This window comes from Leucoraja erinacea, chromosome 6, assembly GCF_028641065.1.
Source record: "Leucoraja erinacea ecotype New England chromosome 6, Leri_hhj_1, whole genome shotgun sequence".
Classification (NCBI taxonomy): domain Eukaryota; kingdom Metazoa; phylum Chordata; class Chondrichthyes; order Rajiformes; family Rajidae; genus Leucoraja; species Leucoraja erinaceus.
The window spans coordinates 54869562-54892101 of NC_073382.1; the positions used below are offsets into that span (position 1 = coordinate 54869562).

A 22540-nucleotide genomic window follows, 5' to 3' on the forward strand; every position below is an offset into this window, starting at 1 on the left:
AACCTGATTTTATAAACAGTACCCAACAAATCTTCCATTGCATCAATAATAACTCATGTCGAAAAATATCTTACACGATTGATTCTACGGGCAGGTTGAATCTTTTCCTGTTTTTCCAACCTGATCGCCTTTGCGCCAGCAGAAGCATTTTCATGAAGTTTCTGCACCACATGTAATTCGTGCTTCCTCTGTAAAGAAGGTAAACACTTTTTAAAATTCTTACACTCAGCAAATACTAGAATGTACAGGCAATTCTGTGGGGATCAATAGGGATTAGGAGCTAGAGATTCAGACTCATTAACTTTTTTCCCTCACACCATTTTCAAAAATAAAGATCTTTTTAACAGTTAAGTTTATTTTTGTTACTGCAAGCTAAAAATGCTAAAGGCAGTGTAAGAGACTATTATTACACAGTGTCAACAGAAACGATTGCTTGTCATCTGCGTAGGAACCTGTGGTGAAATTGAGACTGTTGTTATGAAACAGTGGTGCCTACTGCAGGGAGATTACATGGAATCCAAATTTATTTGCTCTCCACTGCTTTTTTCACTCCCCTCAAGACAGTTTTCATTTTGCTTGTTAATTTCCAAAGTACCTATTAAATGATTTTCTAGTTCAAGCAAAATTGGTTTAAAACTAGTTTGGCATGTGTAATACGAACAGTGTTCCTTAATTCATCGAAAATATCTAATTCATGTTATGAAAATGCAGGTAATAGCAGAACTACCTTCAGTTTAATATGTGCTGTAAAGAAAAAAGGCACACATGGAAAGAAGTTCAAATTCTTGGCTGATACTGTAAATTTTCTTTTTGCGTGAATTTTTAGAACATTGGATAGTGCCTCAGGCCCACTGACAGTACTGGCTGTTCCACCCCATTAAAACCACATATGATGGGAAAGAGAGTGAGTGGGTTGAGGGTGCACTGGGTGCCAATCCAGTGCGGGTTGTCATCGCAGGAACACAATGTGATAATGTCTCCCCAGACAAGTTCTAAATTAGTCTTAAGTTCCCCTGTAGTGCATGGCACAGGATATGATCCTGTTCATCCCTGATGCAGAAATTGCATATGGAGCCAAGCTATGAAATGCTTGATCAAATTTCCATGCTGAAAATGGAAAATGGTTGTATTGCTGCTCATGAAAAATATATAGCTAGGGTGATGTAAAAAGATGTTTTCTTTATTACTTTAATCTTTCAGATTTTGTAAGATTTTCTTGTTATCCAAAACTCACTTGCAGATTTTCTAAACGGCTTTGAATCTTTTTGTTCTGAACTTCCAACTTCATATTCTGTTGTGTTATATTGTTAACCTGAAAAATAACACCACAGTATTATTAGACGTACCCCTCTACTAGTGACTGTTGCATTAAAGCTGTTCAGGTAATGGAAATTTGCCCATACAGAATTCACAAATCCCTACCCAAAAATTTGAGATACGGAATAAAATGTGCTCTCGTGGAATGTGTATGAAAAAAGGTGAATAAATAAACACATTTTTTCAACTTGTGTTACTTGAGGCATGCCCAGATAACAGAGCTTTGCAAGGGAACTCATGATGTGGACAGTTTTCATGGATAGAAGCTCCCACCATCCTTCCAGCCACATATAACAGGGCCATTGCCTGTATAAAGTTTTGCACTCAAACATAGTATTATATATTTTGCAGTAAACATTTTTTTAAGTAAATTCATTGATAATAATTTCAAATAAATAGCAAGATGCTTTTTCAAAAGATTGTCTATTTCGACAGAGAGCACGTTGAAAAAAACCATCCTAACCAATATTTCTGTATTCATTAAATGAATTGTGGAAAACCGCAGTCAAAAACAAAAAGAACTTCTCATAAATGCATTGTCGGCATTTATACCCATCTTCAAATGAGGGAAGTTCCAATTTAAAGCCTGTGTTAGAGACAGAGTTGACCACTTCTTTGGTCTACATTTCAGATTCATTCAACAGTTGAAATTCAAAGCGCATTTTGTTGAAATCAATCAGCAAATGTGTCTCATAATGTAGACCCAAAACCTCATAATGCAACATCGCAAAGATTTACCTGACATAGAATACATTTCGTTCTGCAAATGAGGCCTAGATATTCTATTTTTACTTCAGATCTCCAGAATTTGCAGTATGTTATTTTATGCAAAATTCTGGTTCCACATAGAATATTGCCTCTCAATTTAGTTGGATGGTTTTCCAATACAGTGCCCTCCATAATGTTTGGGACAAAGACCCACCATTTATTTATTTGCCTCTGTACTGCACAATTTGAGATTTGTAATAGAAAAAAAAAATCACATGTGGTTAAAGTGAACACTGTCAGATTTTATTAAAGGGTATTTTTAAACATTTTAGTTTCACCATGTAGAAATTACAGCTGTGTTTATACATAGTCCCCTCATTTCAGGGCACCATAAGGTTTGGGACACATGGCTTCACAGGTATTTGTAATTGCTCAGGTGTGTTTAAATGCCTCCCTAATGCAGGTATAAGAGAGCTCTCAGCACCTAGTCTTTCCTCCAGTCTTCCCATCACCTTTGGAAACTTTTATTGCTGTTTATCAACAAGAGGACCAAAGTTGTGCCAATGAAAGCCAAAGAAGCCATTATGAGACTGAGAAACAAGAATAAAACTGTGAGAGACAACAGCCCAAAATCAACTGTTTGGAACATCAATAAGAAAGAGAGCACTGGTGAGCTTACTAATCGCAAAGGGACTAGCAGGCCAAGGAAGACCTCCACAGCTGATGACAGAAAAAATCTCTCTATAGTAAAGAAAAATCCCCAAACACCTGTCCGACAGATCAGAAACACTCTTCAGGAGTCAGGTGCGGATTTGTCAATGACCACTGTCCACAGAAGACTTCATGAACAGAAATACAGAAGCTACACTGCAAGATGCAAACCACTGCTTAAACGCAAAAATAGGATGGCCAGGTTACAGTTTGCCAAGAAGTACTTAAAAGAGCAACCAGAGTTCTGGAAAAAGGTGTTGTGGACAGATGAGACGAAGATTTAAATAGCAGAATGATGGCAAAGTATGGAGGAGAGAAGGAACTGCCCAAGATCCAAAGTATACCGCCTCCTCTGTGAAACATGGTGGTGGGGGTGTTATGGCATGGGCATGTTTGGCTGCTGAAATTACTGGCTCACTTATCTTCATTGATGATACAACTGCTGATGGTTGTAGCATAATGAATTCTGAAGTGTATGGACACATCCTATCTGCTCAAGTTCAAACAAATGCCTCAACTCATTGGCCGGCAGTTCATTCTACAGCAAGACAATGATCCCAAACATACTGCTAAAGCAACAAAGGAGTTTTTCAAAGCTGAAAAATTCTCAATTCTTGAGTGGCCAAGTCAATTACCCGATCTGAACCCAATTGAGCATGCCTTTTATATGCTGAAGAGAAACCTGAAGGGGACTAGCCCCCAAAACAAGCATAAGCTAAAGATAGTGATGCTCTGCCAGCCGCAATACTGGTCTGGCAGAGCATCACTAGAAGACACCCAGCAACTGGTGATGTCCATGAATCAGTTTCAGAAACAGCTCATTTTAAACACGGTGGTTTTCAAGAGAAGTTGAAAATGTTGAAGACAGAGATATTTGAAATAAACCAGTTCACCCTGTTCACTAGACTGCCCATACTTCATGGTGTTATTTATTTTTATAATTAACAGAAGCTATTTTCAGCAAACAATAAACTTCTGATTTTTATAAATATGGACTATGGCCATGCTAAAGTGCTGAGAAATAAGTCTGAGAAGAGGGAAGTTTGAAAATTATCATATAGTACTGATGAAAGAAGGTTGGATGGAGGTAGAACAAAGCTTGATGATGGAGAGAAAGTGAAAGAGTGCATTTGCTGATGGATCATACATGGATCAGAAAAATATTCAGGCTCATAATTTTGTGTAACCTTTTTCAGTGTGAACTCAGGAAAAGGCATGAAATATTCAGCAGGGACCTGGATAATATAAAATCTTCCTCAACTTGCAAGTAATTTTGCTGGATAAGATAGTGCTGCCAGTCCTCAGTCATGGACTCCCCTGTATAGTCTTGTCCCTGAAATGCCAGCAATGAGAGCGGTTTCTCAGCATTATAAGTGATTTTATTAGTCTTTAAGTGTAACATTGAGACATTACAAAACGATTAAAACTAGTAAAATGTAGAAAATAAAGTTAACATAAATAAATAATAAAGATTAAAGCAAAATATGTAACCCCCCTCCTTGTCTCCTGAATCTCTGCCTTGGGAATGAATGGGAGAAGCTAATATTATCTGCCCACATTTTTCAGTAATTGGGCTGTCCCACTGTATGATCTAATTCAAGAGTTCTCCCAAGTTTCCCCTGATTCGAACTTGGAAAATTACGCTAATAGCCGCTCGTAGGTACTCGGGGCTCTCGTGGACATTTTCCAACATGTTTAAAAATCTTCACGAGTCTTCCTGAGCTTACCGCGTATCCTGAGTGCCTGCCGTTAGCGTTACGAGCCACTAAGAGACGTCCCGAGCTCCGACGTACCCACTCCGTACTTACGAGTTTGATTTTTTTTTTTAAACTCGGGAGAACTCTTGAATTAGCTCGTACAGTGGGACAGCCCCTTAAATCTGGGACTTCTGCAGTTCACAGTGAATGTGCAGAAATCTGAGATTTCATTTCAATAGTTGAACAAAGGGAACCATTTGCACCAGTCAGCATGATAATGAGGCCAATATTTGGTATTTTTACATAGTGTGACAAAGTGCAACGGAAAAAATTTAAAATAATGCAAGGCCCAAGGAACGATAGAAAGGCTTCATTCATAATGACCTGCGAAGGAACAAACTAATTTGACCATAGTTCTAATACTTACTGTAGGTTTATCAAGCTCAGGAAATAGTCGCAATAGGTTCTGAATTTAGTTTAGTTTAGAGATACAGCGTGGAAACAGGCCCTTCGGCTCACCAAGTCATCACCGACCAACGATCCCCTCACATTAACACTGTCCTACACAAACTCACTAGAGACAATTTACATTCATACAAAGCCAATTAACTTACAAACATGTACGTCTTTGGAGCGTGGGAGGAAACCGAAGATCTCGGAGAAAACCCACGCAGTCACAGGGAGAACGTACAAACTCCGTAAAGACACCATCCGTAGTCAGGGTTGAACCCGGGTTTCCGGTGCTAAAAGCACTGTGAGGCAGCAACTCGACCGCTGTGCCACCTTGCTGCCCTAAATTAGATCACTATTTCCTTTAGCTTACCCACTTTATTTCTTCTGGAAATGGAGGACATGCCTAGCCTGACCTGCCAGGCATGTCTTCTTGGTCCGCATTTTGTATCTCCTACACTCTAGTGACTATGAGTGGAATCTGGTCCTTGCCGAATGAGGCAATTCAAGAAGAAGCTCAGGTTGGAACATGCCCAAATAGATCTGCGTGCCAAACGATCACTATATTTTTTATTATGAGTCTTTCACTCATTGACCAGATAACCTTACAGTTTATCTCCATGTCTTCATACTCTATCAGAGATATTCCCCCTCAGCAACTTAAACAGCTTCTTGTGTCTCCTTATCAGTCTGATGAAGGATCATTTACTTAGAACATTAACTGCTTCTCTTACCACAGAACTGGCTTGATCTGCTGAGTATTCCAGGCATTTTGATTTTATTTCACATTATCTATGGCTTCACCAGTTGAAGCAATCATATTATGGTAATTTCACAAAATTGATCTTACCTGCTTTTTCAAGGAGTCATTTAATTCTTTTAAGGAGTCAAAAGAAGATTTAAGTCTTTTGTTTTCTTTTATCTTCTCTTTTATGGCATTTGTGAGTTGACTGACTTCAGCAGCATGTTGCTGTGGAGGGAAAAAAAGGGTAATTTCCAGCTTACCTTTAGGTGCAAATTTGACTCTGTATCAGCATCATTACAGACATTTCCATTTCAACCAATCTGCAGCTGGCAGTTTTGATTATGGTAACCAATCCATACTTCCAGGAAGAATAAATCCCATCCCATAACTTTATTATTCATTGACAATTTATCTGAATACTATTAAACAATAATAGAGGATTTTCATTAATGTTTTATTGACATTCAATTTTACATACATAGTATCCAAATTAGGTTAAAAATCTCTAAAAAGTGGAGAAAATATAGTTTTGATCCAAAACCTACAAAGCCTTTTCCTTGACCATAACTAGATAACCTAATATCTTCTAAATTTATAGGAACCTTAATTTGGTTCATTTGGAACCATTCAAGCAGCACCCTAGTTAGACTAAAGATTGGATAAGAAAATTGCGATGGAGGCGGACAACTGCAAAGATGTGTAACCAAATCCAGAAAAAACTTGAAACATGCAAAAGTTGACCCTTTCAGTAAAATTTCAGATTGATAGCTGTTGCCAATAGAAGCACTTTAAGAACATTTTTCCATGGAATGCCTCCCAATTGCACATTTCTACAGGACAGCTTCGCAAAATGTTACACCCAATGCAACACCCAAGGAAGGAGTTTTCTTTGAGTTTAAACAGGTTTTTCTTCACAATTTCACCTTTGGTTTATATATTAAATAGCTATATTGAGAACCCAAATCATTCAATCGGAACCATTCATGATACCTGTCGTTTAGCAAACACAGTATATTTGCATCTACGGTGGACACAAAGTGCTAGAGTAACTCAGCGGGTCAGGCAGCATCTTTGGAGAAGGACTTTTGGGTTGGAAACTGGAGTCTGAAGAAGAGCTTCAACCGGAAATGTCACCCATCCTTTTTCTCCAGAGATGCTGCCTGACCTGCTGAGTTACTCCAGCGCTTTGTCTATCTTTGGTATAAATCAGCACCTGCAGTTCCTTCCTACACATATATTTGCATCTGATTTCTTATACAAATTGGAAGGAAGCTGATAAGAAAATGTCAACAATTACAAACTTTGATTTTAAAGTTTATGAATTAGGATGGCAAATCATCTTCCATTGACATTCCATTGGTACTACAAAACTCACTTTTTAATGCTATGATGCAATTTATCAAAGGTAACTTGGTAAAAGTATCCTACTTAGCATAGTAACAGCATTTACATTATTCAATGTGAATAAGAGTTTGTTAGTTTCCATTTTGAGTAACAATAGTAATAGCTACAGTGTAGTGAGTCCAAACTTTGTGATCAAACGGTTACTTTATTCGGTGAGATAAGTTTGACATACATGTGCGTTGGAACTCTGTAACACGAGTCATTGCTGCTGCTGCTGAGCGAGGGTGTTGACTCGTGCTCAGCTACCTGTTGACTCGTGATCTCAAGGTAAGATCTACTAATGTAGCAGGACACCCCCCCTTAATCCATGACGTCACGTGACAGTCCTCGTAACCACTGACGAGGGTTCAACAGCAAGTGGTCTGACCATCAGGTGACGCCACATAGCATAGTTCCGTACGATATAGATTGAATTGATGGATACCACATGGAAAAAGGCCCATCGGCGACCCGATCAATCTCCCGTATATATCTTTCTACAAAGTGCCCAAACAATGTTCATAATCCTTGAACATCTCATAATCTCCTGACACTGGACTGCCAATCATCAGCAAATTAGAGGCACTTTGGTACCAGGCTCACATTTCATGGAAAATGTTTGACATGCAGAGTTCAATGCAAGGCACCTTCTCAGTTTGGATTTAGTTCAAACCCGAAATGGCTTCTGGATGCAAAGCAGGAATTGAATTCCATATTTCCAAAAAGGAAGCTACTTCAGCGCACTGTGTTCATGGTAGCTTCCAGAGCAATCCAATTCCTCACTGATTTTCCTTGTCGCCTATTCTGCCCCATCAACTCTCTTCAGATTCTAAAATGCCTTCCACACTAGATGCAATTTACAAATCAACCCAAACATCTCTGGGATGTGAGAGGAAATTGAGTACCCAGAAGAAACACATGCAGTCAGAAACAGAACATGCAAACGACATTTTCAGCACAGGGAAGTCAATGTGTTGATGAGCAGTAAAATATGGGGCAAGTTAATAAGAGTAGCGAGAATAACATGGGATTAATGAAAACAGGTGCTTGGAAGTTGGCTAGGACATGATGGACTAGAGAACCCGATTCCCTGCTGTGTGACCCTTTGAGTCATTGCTCAATATTCTCACACGTGTCTACAGCAGAAATCCTGAATAAAGATCAGGAGGAGGAATGCCTGCTGACAATTCTCTTCCCACACATTGAGATTCTAACATGTTTGAGATCAACAAAATTACAAATCAATCTAGAATCCAACACTCCCAGTTCCTCAATGTATAACTGTGGTGAAATGTTGAAGAAACATGTCTTCACTTGCTAACTTAACATTGATGGTGTTCAAATAATGCAGAATGTTCCACATTTCTGATGTTCAGAAAATCACCAGAATCACTAATATGTTATGATAATAATAATAATAATAATAATAATAATAATAAACTTTATTACAGACTCAAGGTCCTGACAAGGGGCAACATTACATTAAAAATGCATTGCATATCAAATAGCATAAATACATATAAAATCTTGGTATATCACATAAAAACATCATAATTTATATATTTAATTATTTTTTTTTAAACACAATACATAAGTTAAAAATCCAGATTAAAAGATGATCAATGTCCTACAACGAGACAACGATAACAGTGTCTCCACAGCTGGGATACGTAGCGTGTAGTGCTAACCCTTATGTTTGACAAGGCCACAATAAGCACATTTTTAGAGTCATTTATCCTGCAAATGAATTTATACATGTGGTGTCTTAGGATAGCTTCTAATGTACTGACTCCTGCAGCCACAAACATATTACAGGCACTACACCATCTAGGTTGCCTTAGCAGTGTTCTCATGGCATCGTTATATGCCACCTTTAGTCTCTGCATACTAGTCTTTAAATAGTTCGACCACAGGTGCGCAGTGTAGAGTGGTGTGCAGTATGCTCTAAATAGCGACATCTTCACCACATCTGCAAACACACCAAAAATTACGCAAGAGAATATTCGCCTGTACATACAGCATGCGTCGTTGCCTATAAATACAGGTCCTCATCATCTGTCATACATCCAAGATCCGAAATTCCTTAGATAGTGCACCAGACACTTTAATGTAATTCAGAATTTTTTTTGGCTTTCGGAATCTCAGATTTTTAGCATGGTACCTCTTCTCCACTCCTCTTAACTTGTGTTAAGGCATCTTGATGTTTGCGAGCAAAGCCTCTCTGTTACTCAATCGCGAGTTTGTTTCATGTAGTTTTTAACTGACATCTGGACTCCTGGGAGCGCTAGGCTTTCATTCTCTGCATGAGATCAAATCTCAGTGCGGGAGACTATATAGGAGATATGTACGGACTGTGTGGGCAGAATTTGGAAGTAATTCAAAACCATTCTTATACTCCGCTGTGTCTCCCTGTCCCTCCAACTCCAGAGGAATCATGTCCCAGATTCTGTAGCAACGGGACAAAGGAGCAAATCGCCCATCACCGAGCTGCGCAACAAAACCCACAAGAAATTTTCCTCTGGACTCAAGCGGGGAGTTTGCCCTCAGTTGCTGCTGGCTGGGATTCCGTGCTTGCAGTCGCCATTCAATGGTGATCATGGCTGATCAAGTCAAGTCAGAATGGAGCTGAGACTGGGAACTGTACAGGACAATGACCCCCTTGCTCTGCAACTGCAAACAACAGAACAGTTCCCAGCATTGACTACAAAACAGATACAGTGGGTGGCCATATACCATTACAGCCGTAAATACGCCCAAGAATCCGCAACCTCATACCAAGTGCAAATAACAGACCATGGGCTATTAATGTTCACGAGGGAGCGTTGACTGAGCCAAGTTGGAACGGGGCTGGGCTGCTGCTGGAAGTAACTAATCCTGAACCTGGTCGTTGCAGTCTTCAGCTCCTGTACGGTTCTACCTGAAGGTCCTGGGTCTCCGGTGTGTGGCACAGGCTCCGACGTGAAGTCCTTGATGATATTGCCAGCCCCCGCGCCGGCAGCGATGGGTGGGGAGCTGGAGAGGGGAGGGAAGGGGCACACACATGGCCGGGAAGCAGAGGGGCGTAGGTGGGGTGAAACTAAAGGAAGCGACAATCTGCTGCTACCTGCCCGCTGAGTTAAAACGTTACCACGCAAGACTCACGATACACTGTGTATCGTGAGTCTACCGTGGGAACTTTTTTTAACTCAGTGGGCAGACAGCAGCAGATTGTCAATTATTAACCCTCCCGCGCAATATACCCTCACCTTCTCTTTTATGAATGGGGATTTAGTTCCCCTTTCTTCGAGGACCGACCGGAGGTTCCGCTGTCACCTCTACGGGCCGCCCTCGGTGAACGTCTTCAAGGACCTTTTTTCAAGGACCGAAAAAATGTCGCTATTCGGAGCTTTTCGTTATTTGGATCGTCGGATAAAAGGTTGTGCACCTGTATCCTCATCATCTGTCATACATCCGAGACTCCTTTAATTCCTTAGATAGTGCATAAGAGTAATTTAATGTAATTAACCATACCTCTTTCATAATCTCAAACTTGGCATGAACCTCTTCTTCCACTCCTCTTAACTTTGTTAATGCATCTTGATGTTTGATGAGCAAAGCCTCTCTGTTGGCTAGATGTTGTTCATGTGATTGTAACTGACATCTGTACTCCTGCAGCGCTACACTTTCTTTCTGCATTACATCAAAATCAGAACATTTACCTATTAGGCATATATGCGGAATCATTACATAATTAAACCCAAATCAAAATAACAGTTATACTCCTCCACAAGAATTCAATGCATACTTTTATAATCATGTCCCAGATTCTGTAGCAAGAGGCAAAGGAAAAAATGCTCATCACAGATGTCAACAAAACCCACTTAGAAATTTTCCACTGACTCAAGCATTGTGTTTGCCCTCAGGCTAATAGACAATAGGTGCAGGCCAGCAGCGCCATTCAATGTGATCACGGCTGATCAAGTCAAGTCAAGTCAAGAGAGTTTATTGTCATGTGTCCCTGACAGGACAATGAAATTCTTGCTTTGCTTCAGCACAACAGAACATATTAGGCATTGACTACAAAACAGATCAGTGTGTCCATATACCATTATATACGTAAATACACACAAGAATAAATAAACTGATAAAGTGCAAATAACAGATAATGGGCTATTAATGTTCAGAGTTTTGACTGAGCCAAGTTTAATAGCCTGATGGCTGTGGGGAAGTAACTAATCCTGAACCTGGTCGTTACAGTCTTCAGCTCCTGTACCTTCTACCTGAAGGTAGCAGGGGAATGAGTGTGTGGCCAGGATGGTGTGGGTCCTTGATGATATTGCCAGCCTTTTTGAGGCAGCGACTGCGATAGATCTCCTCGATGGAAGGGAGGTCAGAGCCGATGATGGACTGGGCAGTGTTTACTACTTTTTGTAGTATTTTCCTCTCCAGGGCGCTCAAGTTGCCGAACCAAGCCACGATGCAACCGGTCAGCATGCTCTCTACTGTGCACCTGTAGAAGTTAGAGAGAGTCCTCCTTGACAAACCGACTCTCCGTAATCTTTTCAGGAAGTAGAGGCGCTGATGTGCTTTCTTAATAGTGTTCTCGGACCAGGAAAGGTCTTCAGAGATGTGTACGCCCAGGAATTTGAAACTCTTGACCCTTTCAACCATCGACCCGTAGATATAAACAGGGCTGTGGGTCCCCATCCTACTCCTTCCAAAATCCACAATCAGTTGTATAGTCTGGAATTTAGAAGGATGAGAGGATATCTTATTGAAACATAAAAGATTATTAAGGGTTTGGACACGCTAAAGGTAGGAAACTTGTTCCTGATGTTGGGGGAGTCCAGAACAAGGGGACACAGTTTAAGAATAAACTATTTTCTAGTTTGAAGAACTCAATAGAAAAGAAATTATGAGAAGAAAGTAACTAATATAAAGATTCTGTAAAAGCTGCTGCATGCCAAAATTAGTCAATATTTTAGTTGTCCACCATCACCAGCATTTTGCAGTAGCTATATTTCCATCAAATTATGTATCTGCAGTCTCTTATTATGTATGGACAATTACTTCCATAAAGTTTATTCAAAACATGAGAAAGAAATTACAAAAAAGAAATACTGGAAGAAACAGGAGCTACTTTCCTTAGACACTGTGTAACGCGCGTAACGTACGTTTCAGTAGATAGTAGCAATATTGCACATTTGGTCACATACTCGATGTTTATAGCAAGAAAGTGCATTTGTATGTTTGAAAAAAAGCAAAAGTGAAGAAATCAGCTATCATGCTTTAGAAAAAAATGACTTTTAAAATTTCATGTACAGTTGTTGTGGTGGACACCAAACATAAAGTGTAAAAAAACACATAGGAACGCATGTTAAACAAGGAATTTTGTTCATTAATAAAATTTTCTCAAACTTCATGAACTATCTTTCCCTGTCATGTATTGCCACTGTGAGGGGTTTTGATTAATCTGAATCATGTTGAAATAATTTATTTCTGAACTTCAGTTTTATGTACCCAGTATTGTAAATACACACATATAACAACACTGGTGAATATTTACTGGATTTGGCAGAACAAGTGTGGCATACCAAACAGTTTGTCAACTATGGGAATAGATTGAGGTTTGGCTGAATGAAAATAACTCCTGCGGCCAGGACCACTTCAGAGAAGGAATCTGACATTTGGCAAGGCTGTGGGATGAAATATAGGATTTGGTCTAGTAAAAGATTCCTGAAATCCATTAGGAGTGAAGAACATGCAAGCAGGGTGGGGGTGGGAAATGCAAAGATCAGGCACAAGTTTTTCCAGAGTTTTCTGCCATTATTGATGTTATGCTTCCAAGTTTATTTTTTATATTTCAAAACACTTGTCCATTACTTACAATCCAACTAAATTAATCACTCAATTTTAATATTAGGCATGGTTTTCCATATTATATTTTAGAAACAGAAATCCAGAAGGTAGCCAAAAGACAAACCTGCCTTTATCAACAGTCATAACTCTGAAGATCTATCCTGCGCCCAGCACTTTATTGCAATCATAAAGAATGCTCATCAATGCCTCTACTTCCTTAGAAGGTTGAAGAAATTCGATGCAACGCTAATGCTCTCTGGAAACGTTATTGGCGTACATTAAAGAGCATATTTACTGCTTGCATCACATAGAAATTAGGTGCAGGAGTAGGCCATTCGGCCCTTCGAGCCTGCACCGCCATTCAATATGATCATGGCTGATCATCCAACTCAGTATCCAGTACCTGCCTTCTCTCCATACCCCCTGATCCCCTTAGCCACAAGGGCCACATCTAACTCCCTCTTAAATATAGCCAATAACTGGCCTCAACTACACTCTGTGGCAGAGAGTTCCAGAGATTCACCACTCTGTGTGTGAAAAAAGTTCTTCTCATCTCGGTGTGCTGCTATCCCATCTTTAATAACTGACTCTAGCAGTTTCCCCACTACCGATGTTAGACTAACTGGTCTGTAATTCCCCATTTTCTCTATCCCTCCCTTCTTAAAAAGTGGGGTTACGTTTGCTACCCGCCATTCTTCAGGAACTACTCCAGAATCTAAAGAGTTTTGAAAGATTATTACTAATGCATCCACTATTTCTGGAGCTACTTCCTTAAGTACTCTGGGATGCAGCCTATCTGGCCCTGGGGATTTATCGACCTTTAATCCATTCAATTTACCCAACACCACTTCCCGGTTAACCTGGATTTCACTCAATTCCTCCAACTCCTTTGACCCACGGTCCCCTGCTATTTCCGGCAAATTATTTATGTCTTCCTTAGTGAAGACAGAACCAAAGTAGTTATTCAATTGGTCCGCCATATCCTTGTTCCCCATGATCAACTCACCTGTTTCTGACTGCAAGGGACCTACATTTGTTTTAACTAATCTCTTTCTTTTCACATATCTATAAAAACTTTTGCAGTCAGTTTTTATGTTCCCTGCCAGTTTTCTTTCATAATCTATTTTCCCTTTCCTAATTAAGCCCTTTGTCCTCCTCTGCTGGTCTTTGAAATTCTCCCAGTCCTCCGGTATGCTGCTTTTTCTGGCTAATTTGTACGCATCATCCTTCGCTTTGATACTATCCCTGATTTCCCTTGTTATCCACGGATGTACTACCTTCCCTGATTTATTCTTTTGCCAAACTGGGATGAACAATTTTTGTAGTTCATCCATGCAGTCTTTAAATGTCTTCCATTTCATATCCACCGTCAACCCTTTTAGAATTAATTGCCAGTCAATCTTGGCCAATTCACGTCTCATACCCTCAAAGTTACCTTTCTTTAAGTTCAGAACCATTGTTTCTGAATTAACAATGTCACTCTCCATCCTAATGAAGAACTCAACCATATTATGGTCACTCTTGCCCAAGGGGGCACGTACAACAAGATTGCTAACTAACCCTTCCTCATTACTCAATACCCAGTCTAAAATAGCCTGCTCTCTCGTTGGTTCCTCTACATGTTGATTTAGGTAACTATCCCGCATACATTCCAAGAAATCCTCTTCCTCAGCACCCCTGCCAATTTGATTCACCCAATCTATATGTAGATTGAAAGTCACCCATCATAACTGTTTTGCCTTTGTCGCACGCATTTCTAATTTCCTGTTTGATACCATCTCCAACTTCACTACTACTGTTAGGTGGCCTGTACACAACACCCACCAGCGTTTTCCCTGTCAGTGGATCACGGCCTGGTTTGGTAGCTCAAACGCCCAGGAACGAAGATAACAAAGAGTGGTTAACACTGCCCGTCCAGCAGAGATACTGACCTCCCAACCCACCATAAGAGCCGCTGTTTCAAAATGGCAGCTGACATTATCAAGGACCCACAATATACTGACTGGCAATGCTCTCATTTGACTCCTGCCATCGGGAAGAAAGTACAAGCCTGAAAACGATAATGTCCAGGGTCAACAACAGCTTCTTCACAACAACCTTCAGGCTATTGAACATTACGAACTCCAACTAAACTCCGAATTACGGAATACCTGTGACTAGGGACTTTGGGCTTTGTTTTGCTTTTGCACTATATTGAGTATTTTTTATGTTTTTTTTTTTTGTTTGTTTATTATATTAATTATCTATCTGTGTTTACAAACCTATTTTGCTGTTGCTGCAAGCAAGAATTTCATTGTTCCGTTTCGGGACATATGACAATAAAACACACTTGACTCAATAAGCAGAATGGAGCTAGATTTAATGGTTGAGAAGGGTCTTTGAAATGTACAAGATTCTGAACAGGCATTTTCCATCGCTGTGGAATCTAGATTTAAGATGAATAATCTCAGAGCGAGGGGGTTAGCCATTTTAAACCAAACTAGTTAAAATCACTCTAATCAATAGAGTTGTAACTCGTTTAAATTCTTTACTCCAAATTGATGTAGGTGGTTGAGCATACCATTAGCCAAAATTGATTTTGGCAGAAAGGAAGATCGGAATTCAGCAGGAAAGTGATTGGGGTTTCAAAAAAAATCTTACTGAAAGGTGGCTCGAGGCTCCCTTCACTTCTAGTACTCTGATAAAATACAGACCCACCAACCAATCTTGAGAGATGTCGATTGAGGCATTTTGATTTAATTTGAATATTATTCCCTAATTTTGTACTTCAAGTAGTTTCCACAAACACATTTACAGCCACTACAGTTCCCATTGACATGATAAATAATTACACAATAGTAATGAAGTTTAGTAATGCATGTTGCTTCACAACTTAATAAAAACTCAATTTGCAGACAGTAGTATTTACCATGTTTTCCCTATTTTTAAAACATTCATTGCGATCAATCAAAATAAGAACATGGAAACACAGTTTCAGTGGTTCATCAGTATTATACAGTAGGTTCATCAATATTATAAAAGTGAATTAAAAGCAGACAAATGAAAAAAAATTGGTTCCCTTTCAAGTTTTGTGCTCAATCAGGAAATATTTAGTCGTACATTTATTGAAGTTATAACCATTAAATTGACCATCATATTACTTTTAACTATCCCAAGTTGTGCTATTGACATTTTGCAAACCTACCTGCAAGTGTTGCCATATGGATGTTAACTCATTATGAATTTGCATTATTTCAACTGGTAAAAGACAAGGATTTTCCCAAGATTCTGAAAGACTTCCATTCTTTAATTCTGTAATACTGTCATCTATATGACTTGTAGCTGAAGTGAAATTGGTAGAAGCTAAGCCAGAGGGCAAAGTAACATCTAAAGACAAAAACAGGTTAGAAACTTTGGGTCAGGCAGGAAACAGAGAAAACACATCTTTTCTTATAACATACACATAAATATGGCATCGCCATACAAACTATTATTTTTTCTGTCGACACAAGCAACTTCATTCATCAGTTTCTAGAAAGCAAGTACTTGCCAACGTTTCTATGCCTCAAGTTGAAAGTAAAAGAGAGGCAATATCCTCTGCCACTTTAAAGGATAAAGGCAACACATTTCTGGGAATATATAATCACATAATTACCCCACCAAGGCACACACTGACTGGTCTGAAGATATCTCATTCATTTTTCATTGGCATTAGATCAACTCCCTATGTTATAGCACAGAACATGGGTGCTAAAGTTCAGGAAGCCTCTTAGTGATAGCTTTTTAAAAACAATGATGGATAATAAATTATGGGTTGGCCAAATGTATAATCGTACAAAAGAATAAAAGTATACAATGACCTAGTCTATTTCCACCAAATCACATGCTTGATGATAAGAATAAATAATCGCCAAGTGATATAATTGCGGACTTTTGAAACTGGATGATTACTAAGTTTCCTACACTACATTCAATTTGCTTAAAAGTAGTTTGGAAAAGTCTACCTAAATCAGTCCGCTCCTTTTTCACTAGTTCTGAAGTTGACCTGAAAAATAACCTGTTCAATTTGGCTGAAATCAAAGTTCAGACACTGAGGAATGAAAGATAAGCAATGACTAATGTGCAGACTTCCCAGATAGGCACTGCACTGGAAAGGCAGGACTGTTGCAATACACAAGGAGAGGCATTCACAGTAAAACATAATTAAAATGCCCCTCTACTGCTCTAAAATGAATATGCCTATAGGATTATTTGACAACTTTGAGAATAACAATACTTTAAAAAATTGGAAGTGGCATTTTCTCATTTTACTCCAGTAAAAACCAAAATAGTTTACTGAATGATTGAGAGATAAGCATGGAAATAGGACCTTCGAGCTACCGAGTCCACGCTGACCATTGTAATTGTAATTAATTTATTATTATGCAAAACCGTACAAGGAATTTGATTTGTTGTAGTCATACCAAAAAATCAACAAGACACACAACTACATAAAATGCAACATAAACATCCACCACAGCGCACTGTGATGGACGCAAAACGTATTATCTTCTTCCCTCCTTTTCTCCCTCGGTGGGGGCAGTTGAACCATCTGCAGTCAGGGCGATCGAAACTCCTGCAGCCGGCAATCAAAGTTCCCGCATCAGGATGATCGAAGCTCCCATGATCGTGGCGGTCGAAGCTCCTGCAGTTGAAACCTAACCAACAGACCTCGAGCTCCGCTGGCTTCGCAGTTGGAGCTCCCGAACTCGATCCCTGACAGAGGGATCGCAAGCTCCACGATGTTACGTCCGCAGGCTCCCGCAGTTGGAGCTCCCGAAGTCGATGCCCATCAAAGGGAATGCCAGCTCCACGATGTTAGGCCGCAGTGTGGACTGAGATACGATACGGAAAAAGTTGCATCTCCGTCAAGGAAAGAGATTTAAAAGTTTCCCCCGCCCCCCCCCACATAATACAAAACTAAAGATACACTAAAGTTTACATTTAACAACAGATTAAAAAGAACAAAAGAAGAAAAGGACAAGACTGACTGTTGGCAAGGTTGCCATTGTAAGAGGAAATCGGAGCACCTGGAGGAAACCCACGCAGCCACGTGCAAACTCCACAGAGACAGCACTGTAGATCTGGATCGAACCCGGGTCTCTGGCACTGTCATGCAACAGATCTACCAACTGTGCAACTGTGCCACTCCCCAATTGCTTAATAATGGGAAAATAGTTTGGAGATGAATTTCCAAGCATCTATCTACGGTGTGTTTGAAAAATATATTTTCTTTTGGAAATGGAACCATGGCAAAATTGTTGTTGGATCATTGGACTAATTTCAGACCTCATACATGGTCATTGGCAGTCAGTAGAAAACTTGTATCAGCCAAAGATTGAGCACATCATGTAAACTTTCAACCACAGGACGATAAAAATAAAAATCACAACACTAATTTATTGTAACTCATTTTCTTCTTAGCTGGGAACATATTACCATATTAGGTACTAAACAAAATACAAATTCCACTGTAAAAGCTGCACGAGCATTATTAATACTAACCTGTTTCAGTGTAAAATTGTGTTCCACTATCCTGTTTCTTGCATGCTGCTAATTCTTCCTCATTCAGATATTCCTCTAATTCTTCAGTTGAGTATTGAGGATATTCATTAGCATCATCAACACTGTAAAAATATATAGACAATCTTTCATTTTCCTACAGCACCTGATGGCTACCTATTAAGATAATGCTGAAAGAATGAGGTCAAAGTTGTTTTTTTTCTACAAAATGAAACCAAGGTTTTCACTGAGGTCAAAGTTGTTTTTTTTCTACAAAATGAAACCAAGGTTCATAAGTATTTCAATGGCTGTTAAATAATTTAGAACAGGCTAAACATAAAAAATATGCTACACATTTTTTTGTTACAAAAACTTAACTAACAGTGTTAACCAAGAGGGGGAGAGGAGGGGGAGGGGGGGAGGGGGGAGAGGGGGAGGGGGAGGGGGGACAGAGAGAGGAGAGAGAGAGAGCTGTAAAACGGGCCCTGCGCAAACAGAGACAAGTATTGTTTTTGTTCTCTCACTTGCCAATAAATCTGATTTGTAACCAAACGGATGGGTGATTCTTTTTCTGTCCTACTAGCCAGATCCTTGAACCTGTTCCCTTGTAACAGAGGCTAATGAAGAAATAACTGCAGATAATTGGGCACTATCCGCAGGAACTTCTGCAGTGGCAGTCTTGTGCCAGAATGAGACACCTCTAATAATGGCAACTGCTTTCCTTAATATAAAAATGACCAACCATGGAAGATTTTTCCTCTTGATGTCCATCAGCTTCAGTTTTACTAGGGTTGCTTGATGTCAAACTTGGTCCAATGTTATTTTCATGTCAAGGGCAGTGGAGAGTAAGAATACAAAATGGAATTCACAGAGAAAGTACAAAGAGGAAAGTATTAATAGACATGGATCAATTAGACTTGGAATTTTTGGACAAAGGTTACACACGAGAAAGTAAATTATATAAATAAATAAATAAAAGGAAAGTACTGTTTAGATAAAGTAGGCTTGCAGATAAAAGCAGTTCATCACATTGGTAATCTAATGTACAGAGGCTTTCTAGATCTCAGCGGCAGCCACTGGGAATGCAGCCAACATCCTTCAAGATGGTAGCAGCAGTGAATGGAGGAGTCGATCGGTGCCAGTGAGTGGGCTGTAGGCTCATCTCCAGTGTCATCGAAGGTGCTCTAGATATTCTGAAGTTGACTGTATTAGATGCCCCAATGCACAGAGGCTAAACCATGGCTGTAGGAGGCAAGGGAATGGTGCATTGCGGGTCGAGGTGGTGGCAGAGTGAGCCACCATTGGCCCTGCAGTAGATGAGGGGAATTGCATTGCTGGAGGCCACACAGAGTCCAAGTAGCAGATTGGATGCTGCCTGCAGTGTCATAGCAACAGTTAAGGACATCAACACAATTGCCAGGGCAGGCTGACCCCTGCAACACCAACCCAGTGCTGCCTCCAGGAAAACAGACTTTCAAGGACAAGATATGTTTTTAGGAACTTGAAACTTGAGGGATACAAGATGGTGCCAGAATCATGACAACTCTTTGTGTATTACCTGGGTGTAATCTACTATTCCTACACTACAATCATTGCACTCATGTACTTGGGTATGATTATTTAAATATAGTTACATTTTACTGAATTGTACGTGCAAAAGGAGTTTCACTGTATCTAGGTACATGTGACAATAAAGTGCAACTGCACCATTGAGACAGTAAATCATTGTGCTCATACAACTTCGTGAAGTCATGCCTAGACTTTGCAGTGACTTTTTTAAAATATTCATAAGGTGTAGCTGCATGAAAATGCAAGGAAATAGTTTTGTGCCAAAGAAAATATTTATTCAATATCCCCTGGTCTGATGGGTTGTGAATCATTAGGTTAAAAGAGAGGAAGGGACTGATGATTGAGAAGTTGGGACAAATATCAGGGAAATAACTGGAAAAGATTTGGCCAAATGATCCAGGGGGGAAGAGAGAATGAAAGGTGGCACCTACTCGGAGAAAGAAGCGTGACTTGGGCTCTCTAGCACTGACTCGGCCAGGCTTGAACTCTTTAACTAATGACGCAAAATATTGTACAGTGATAACACATTAACTTTATAATTCATACTTGGGAGGGGTATGCAGCAGCATATAATACTGAAAAATTGTGAATCAAGTAGGTTCTCAGGTGAATATTGTAGTTTTGAATAGAGAGTAGAATTTGATTTGATAAGAAAGATGAAGAGTTTACCCAGCTTTGGCTTTTGCTAATGCCCCAATTTCAATTTGTCACCAACATCATGGCTCATTAAATTGGGTTTAATACTGTTTACACTCAAGTCCTATGGGTTTAAACTCCAGACAAGCAGGTTCACAATAACAACCAACTGCAAAAAGAATTTCACATCTCCATCTGGGTATAAAGTATGATGCGCAGATGTCACCATCTTGTTAAGTCTGTGTGCTCGCCACCATTTTCCACATGTTCAAGGTATTTATGCCATATTTGAACCAAACTTGTTTATTTCTCATGATTTGGCCATGGTTAGCCTTGCATTGTTCCAAATATTAGCCAAACATTTTTTGTTAAATTTAGTGCAGATATTGTTTCTATGTTTTATTTTTGCAATGGATGATCATTTGCTGACACTCTAGCTATTATACTTCAGTAACAGTCATGAGAAATTATTGTGAGTAATGACTATATTTGAATTCAAAATATTAATGGTTGATAGCAATGCTAACCTTCAATTTGCATAGATTACATTCAAGCTCACACCTAAGCAGTCTATTAACACAAGGAAAGAAAACAGAGCAATACAAGGCTCGCAATATAACGGCAACATGTCCTGGGCCACATGGAGTAGCCAATCAAGGCAATGGTTAAAAGCACAGAAGTAAGATATTCTGAGATGGGAAACTTTTTCCAAACACCTTAAAGCCCATTATAGTGTGTCAAAATGCTCAAAGTTTCATAGAGGAAACCTCAATACGCTCAAGGATGCAACAATTTGCTTGGTTAAGCCCCAGGTCGCCTCTCTCAGTAATAACCTGTTCTGCTTTTCCATAGCCAAACCCATTGTGGTAGCATCCTCACAAGAGCAGGACTAGTCAAAATGGTCCACTTCTCAGGACAACAAATAAAACCTTGCCCTTGTTTAGACCACAAGAACAAGTAATGGGAAAAAGGAACAGATGCATTCTATTTTTGACACAGCAAAATAACCTTTACAGATTTACAGTGTTGTCATTTTGTCCCTGATCATCCCATCTTTAGATTCATTTCTCCCATTTATTGATTGAACTAATTGATAAATGCAGCACGGAAACAGGCCTTTCAACTCACAGTCCATGCCATAAATCACCTGTTCACATTAGTTCTACGTTATCACACTTTTGCACCCACTCCCTCCGCACTAGGGGCAATTTAGAAGGGCAAGTAACCTGCACGTCTTGGGGAAGTGGGAAGAGATTGAGCACCCAGAAGAAATCCATTTAGTTGCAAGGAGAATATGGAAACACCACACAGACAGCACCCAAGTTCAGGATTGAACCCGGGTCTCTGGTCCTGCAAGGTAGCAGTTTTACTGGCTGTGCCACTTTTATTGAGCATTCTTGGCCACTGTCTTACATACAGTACAGAAATACAAACACGATTTCTCCATTTAGCAGCAAGGTCATTTGCATGGCTGGATAACCTCATCGTCACCAAGGTCTCCCTGGCGGATAACGAGAATACACGTGAAGTTCTGTACAAACATAAATGGATGACCAGGGGGTGCAGGGTGGGTAAGTAGACTGTGCCCTTGAGGGAAAGGGATGGGAGGTATGGGGCAGAGGGATGGAAAATTGGATGCTGGAAACTTTACAAATGGAGACTGGGCAAGCCTACAAGGACAAGGGTGCTGGGAGTGCCCTTGGGGTGTGAATGGAGAAGAACATAGGCAGGAGACATCCTGAGAGCATGAAGATGTTCAAGAAAGCATGTGGGGGGGAAACTTACTTTGACTTGAGTCATCAATACCTAATTAGAAATAATATTCCATTTTCTTTTTAAGTGCAAACATCTCAAGATGAATACTTTAAACATTTGAACGTCCTCAAATGATACAAATTTCCTTGTTTGTATCTAATCTCCATTGAAGTTTTCAAATACATCTGCACCTAATGCAGAATGCAATTAT

At 39.7% G+C, this 22540-nt stretch overlaps 1 protein-coding gene across 3 annotated transcripts in view; it reads right to left on the bottom strand.

Annotated features, from left to right (window-relative positions):
- Nucleotides 1-22540, bottom strand: part of LOC129698155 (coiled-coil domain-containing protein 138-like) — a 38128-nt gene that overhangs the window by 10067 nt on the left and 5521 nt on the right. For all 3 annotated transcript variants that reach the window (XM_055637085.1, XM_055637084.1, XM_055637086.1), the window contains 6 exons: nucleotides 18373-18494; nucleotides 16034-16215; nucleotides 10522-10680; nucleotides 5734-5853; nucleotides 1235-1312; nucleotides 75-188 (listed from right to left, as the gene is read on the bottom strand). In XM_055637085.1, coding sequence (XP_055493060.1) covers nucleotides 75-188; nucleotides 1235-1312; nucleotides 5734-5853; nucleotides 10522-10680; nucleotides 16034-16215; nucleotides 18373-18494 — 775 coding nt within the window. The remainder of the gene's footprint in view (nucleotides 1-74; nucleotides 189-1234; nucleotides 1313-5733; nucleotides 5854-10521; nucleotides 10681-16033; nucleotides 16216-18372; nucleotides 18495-22540) is intronic.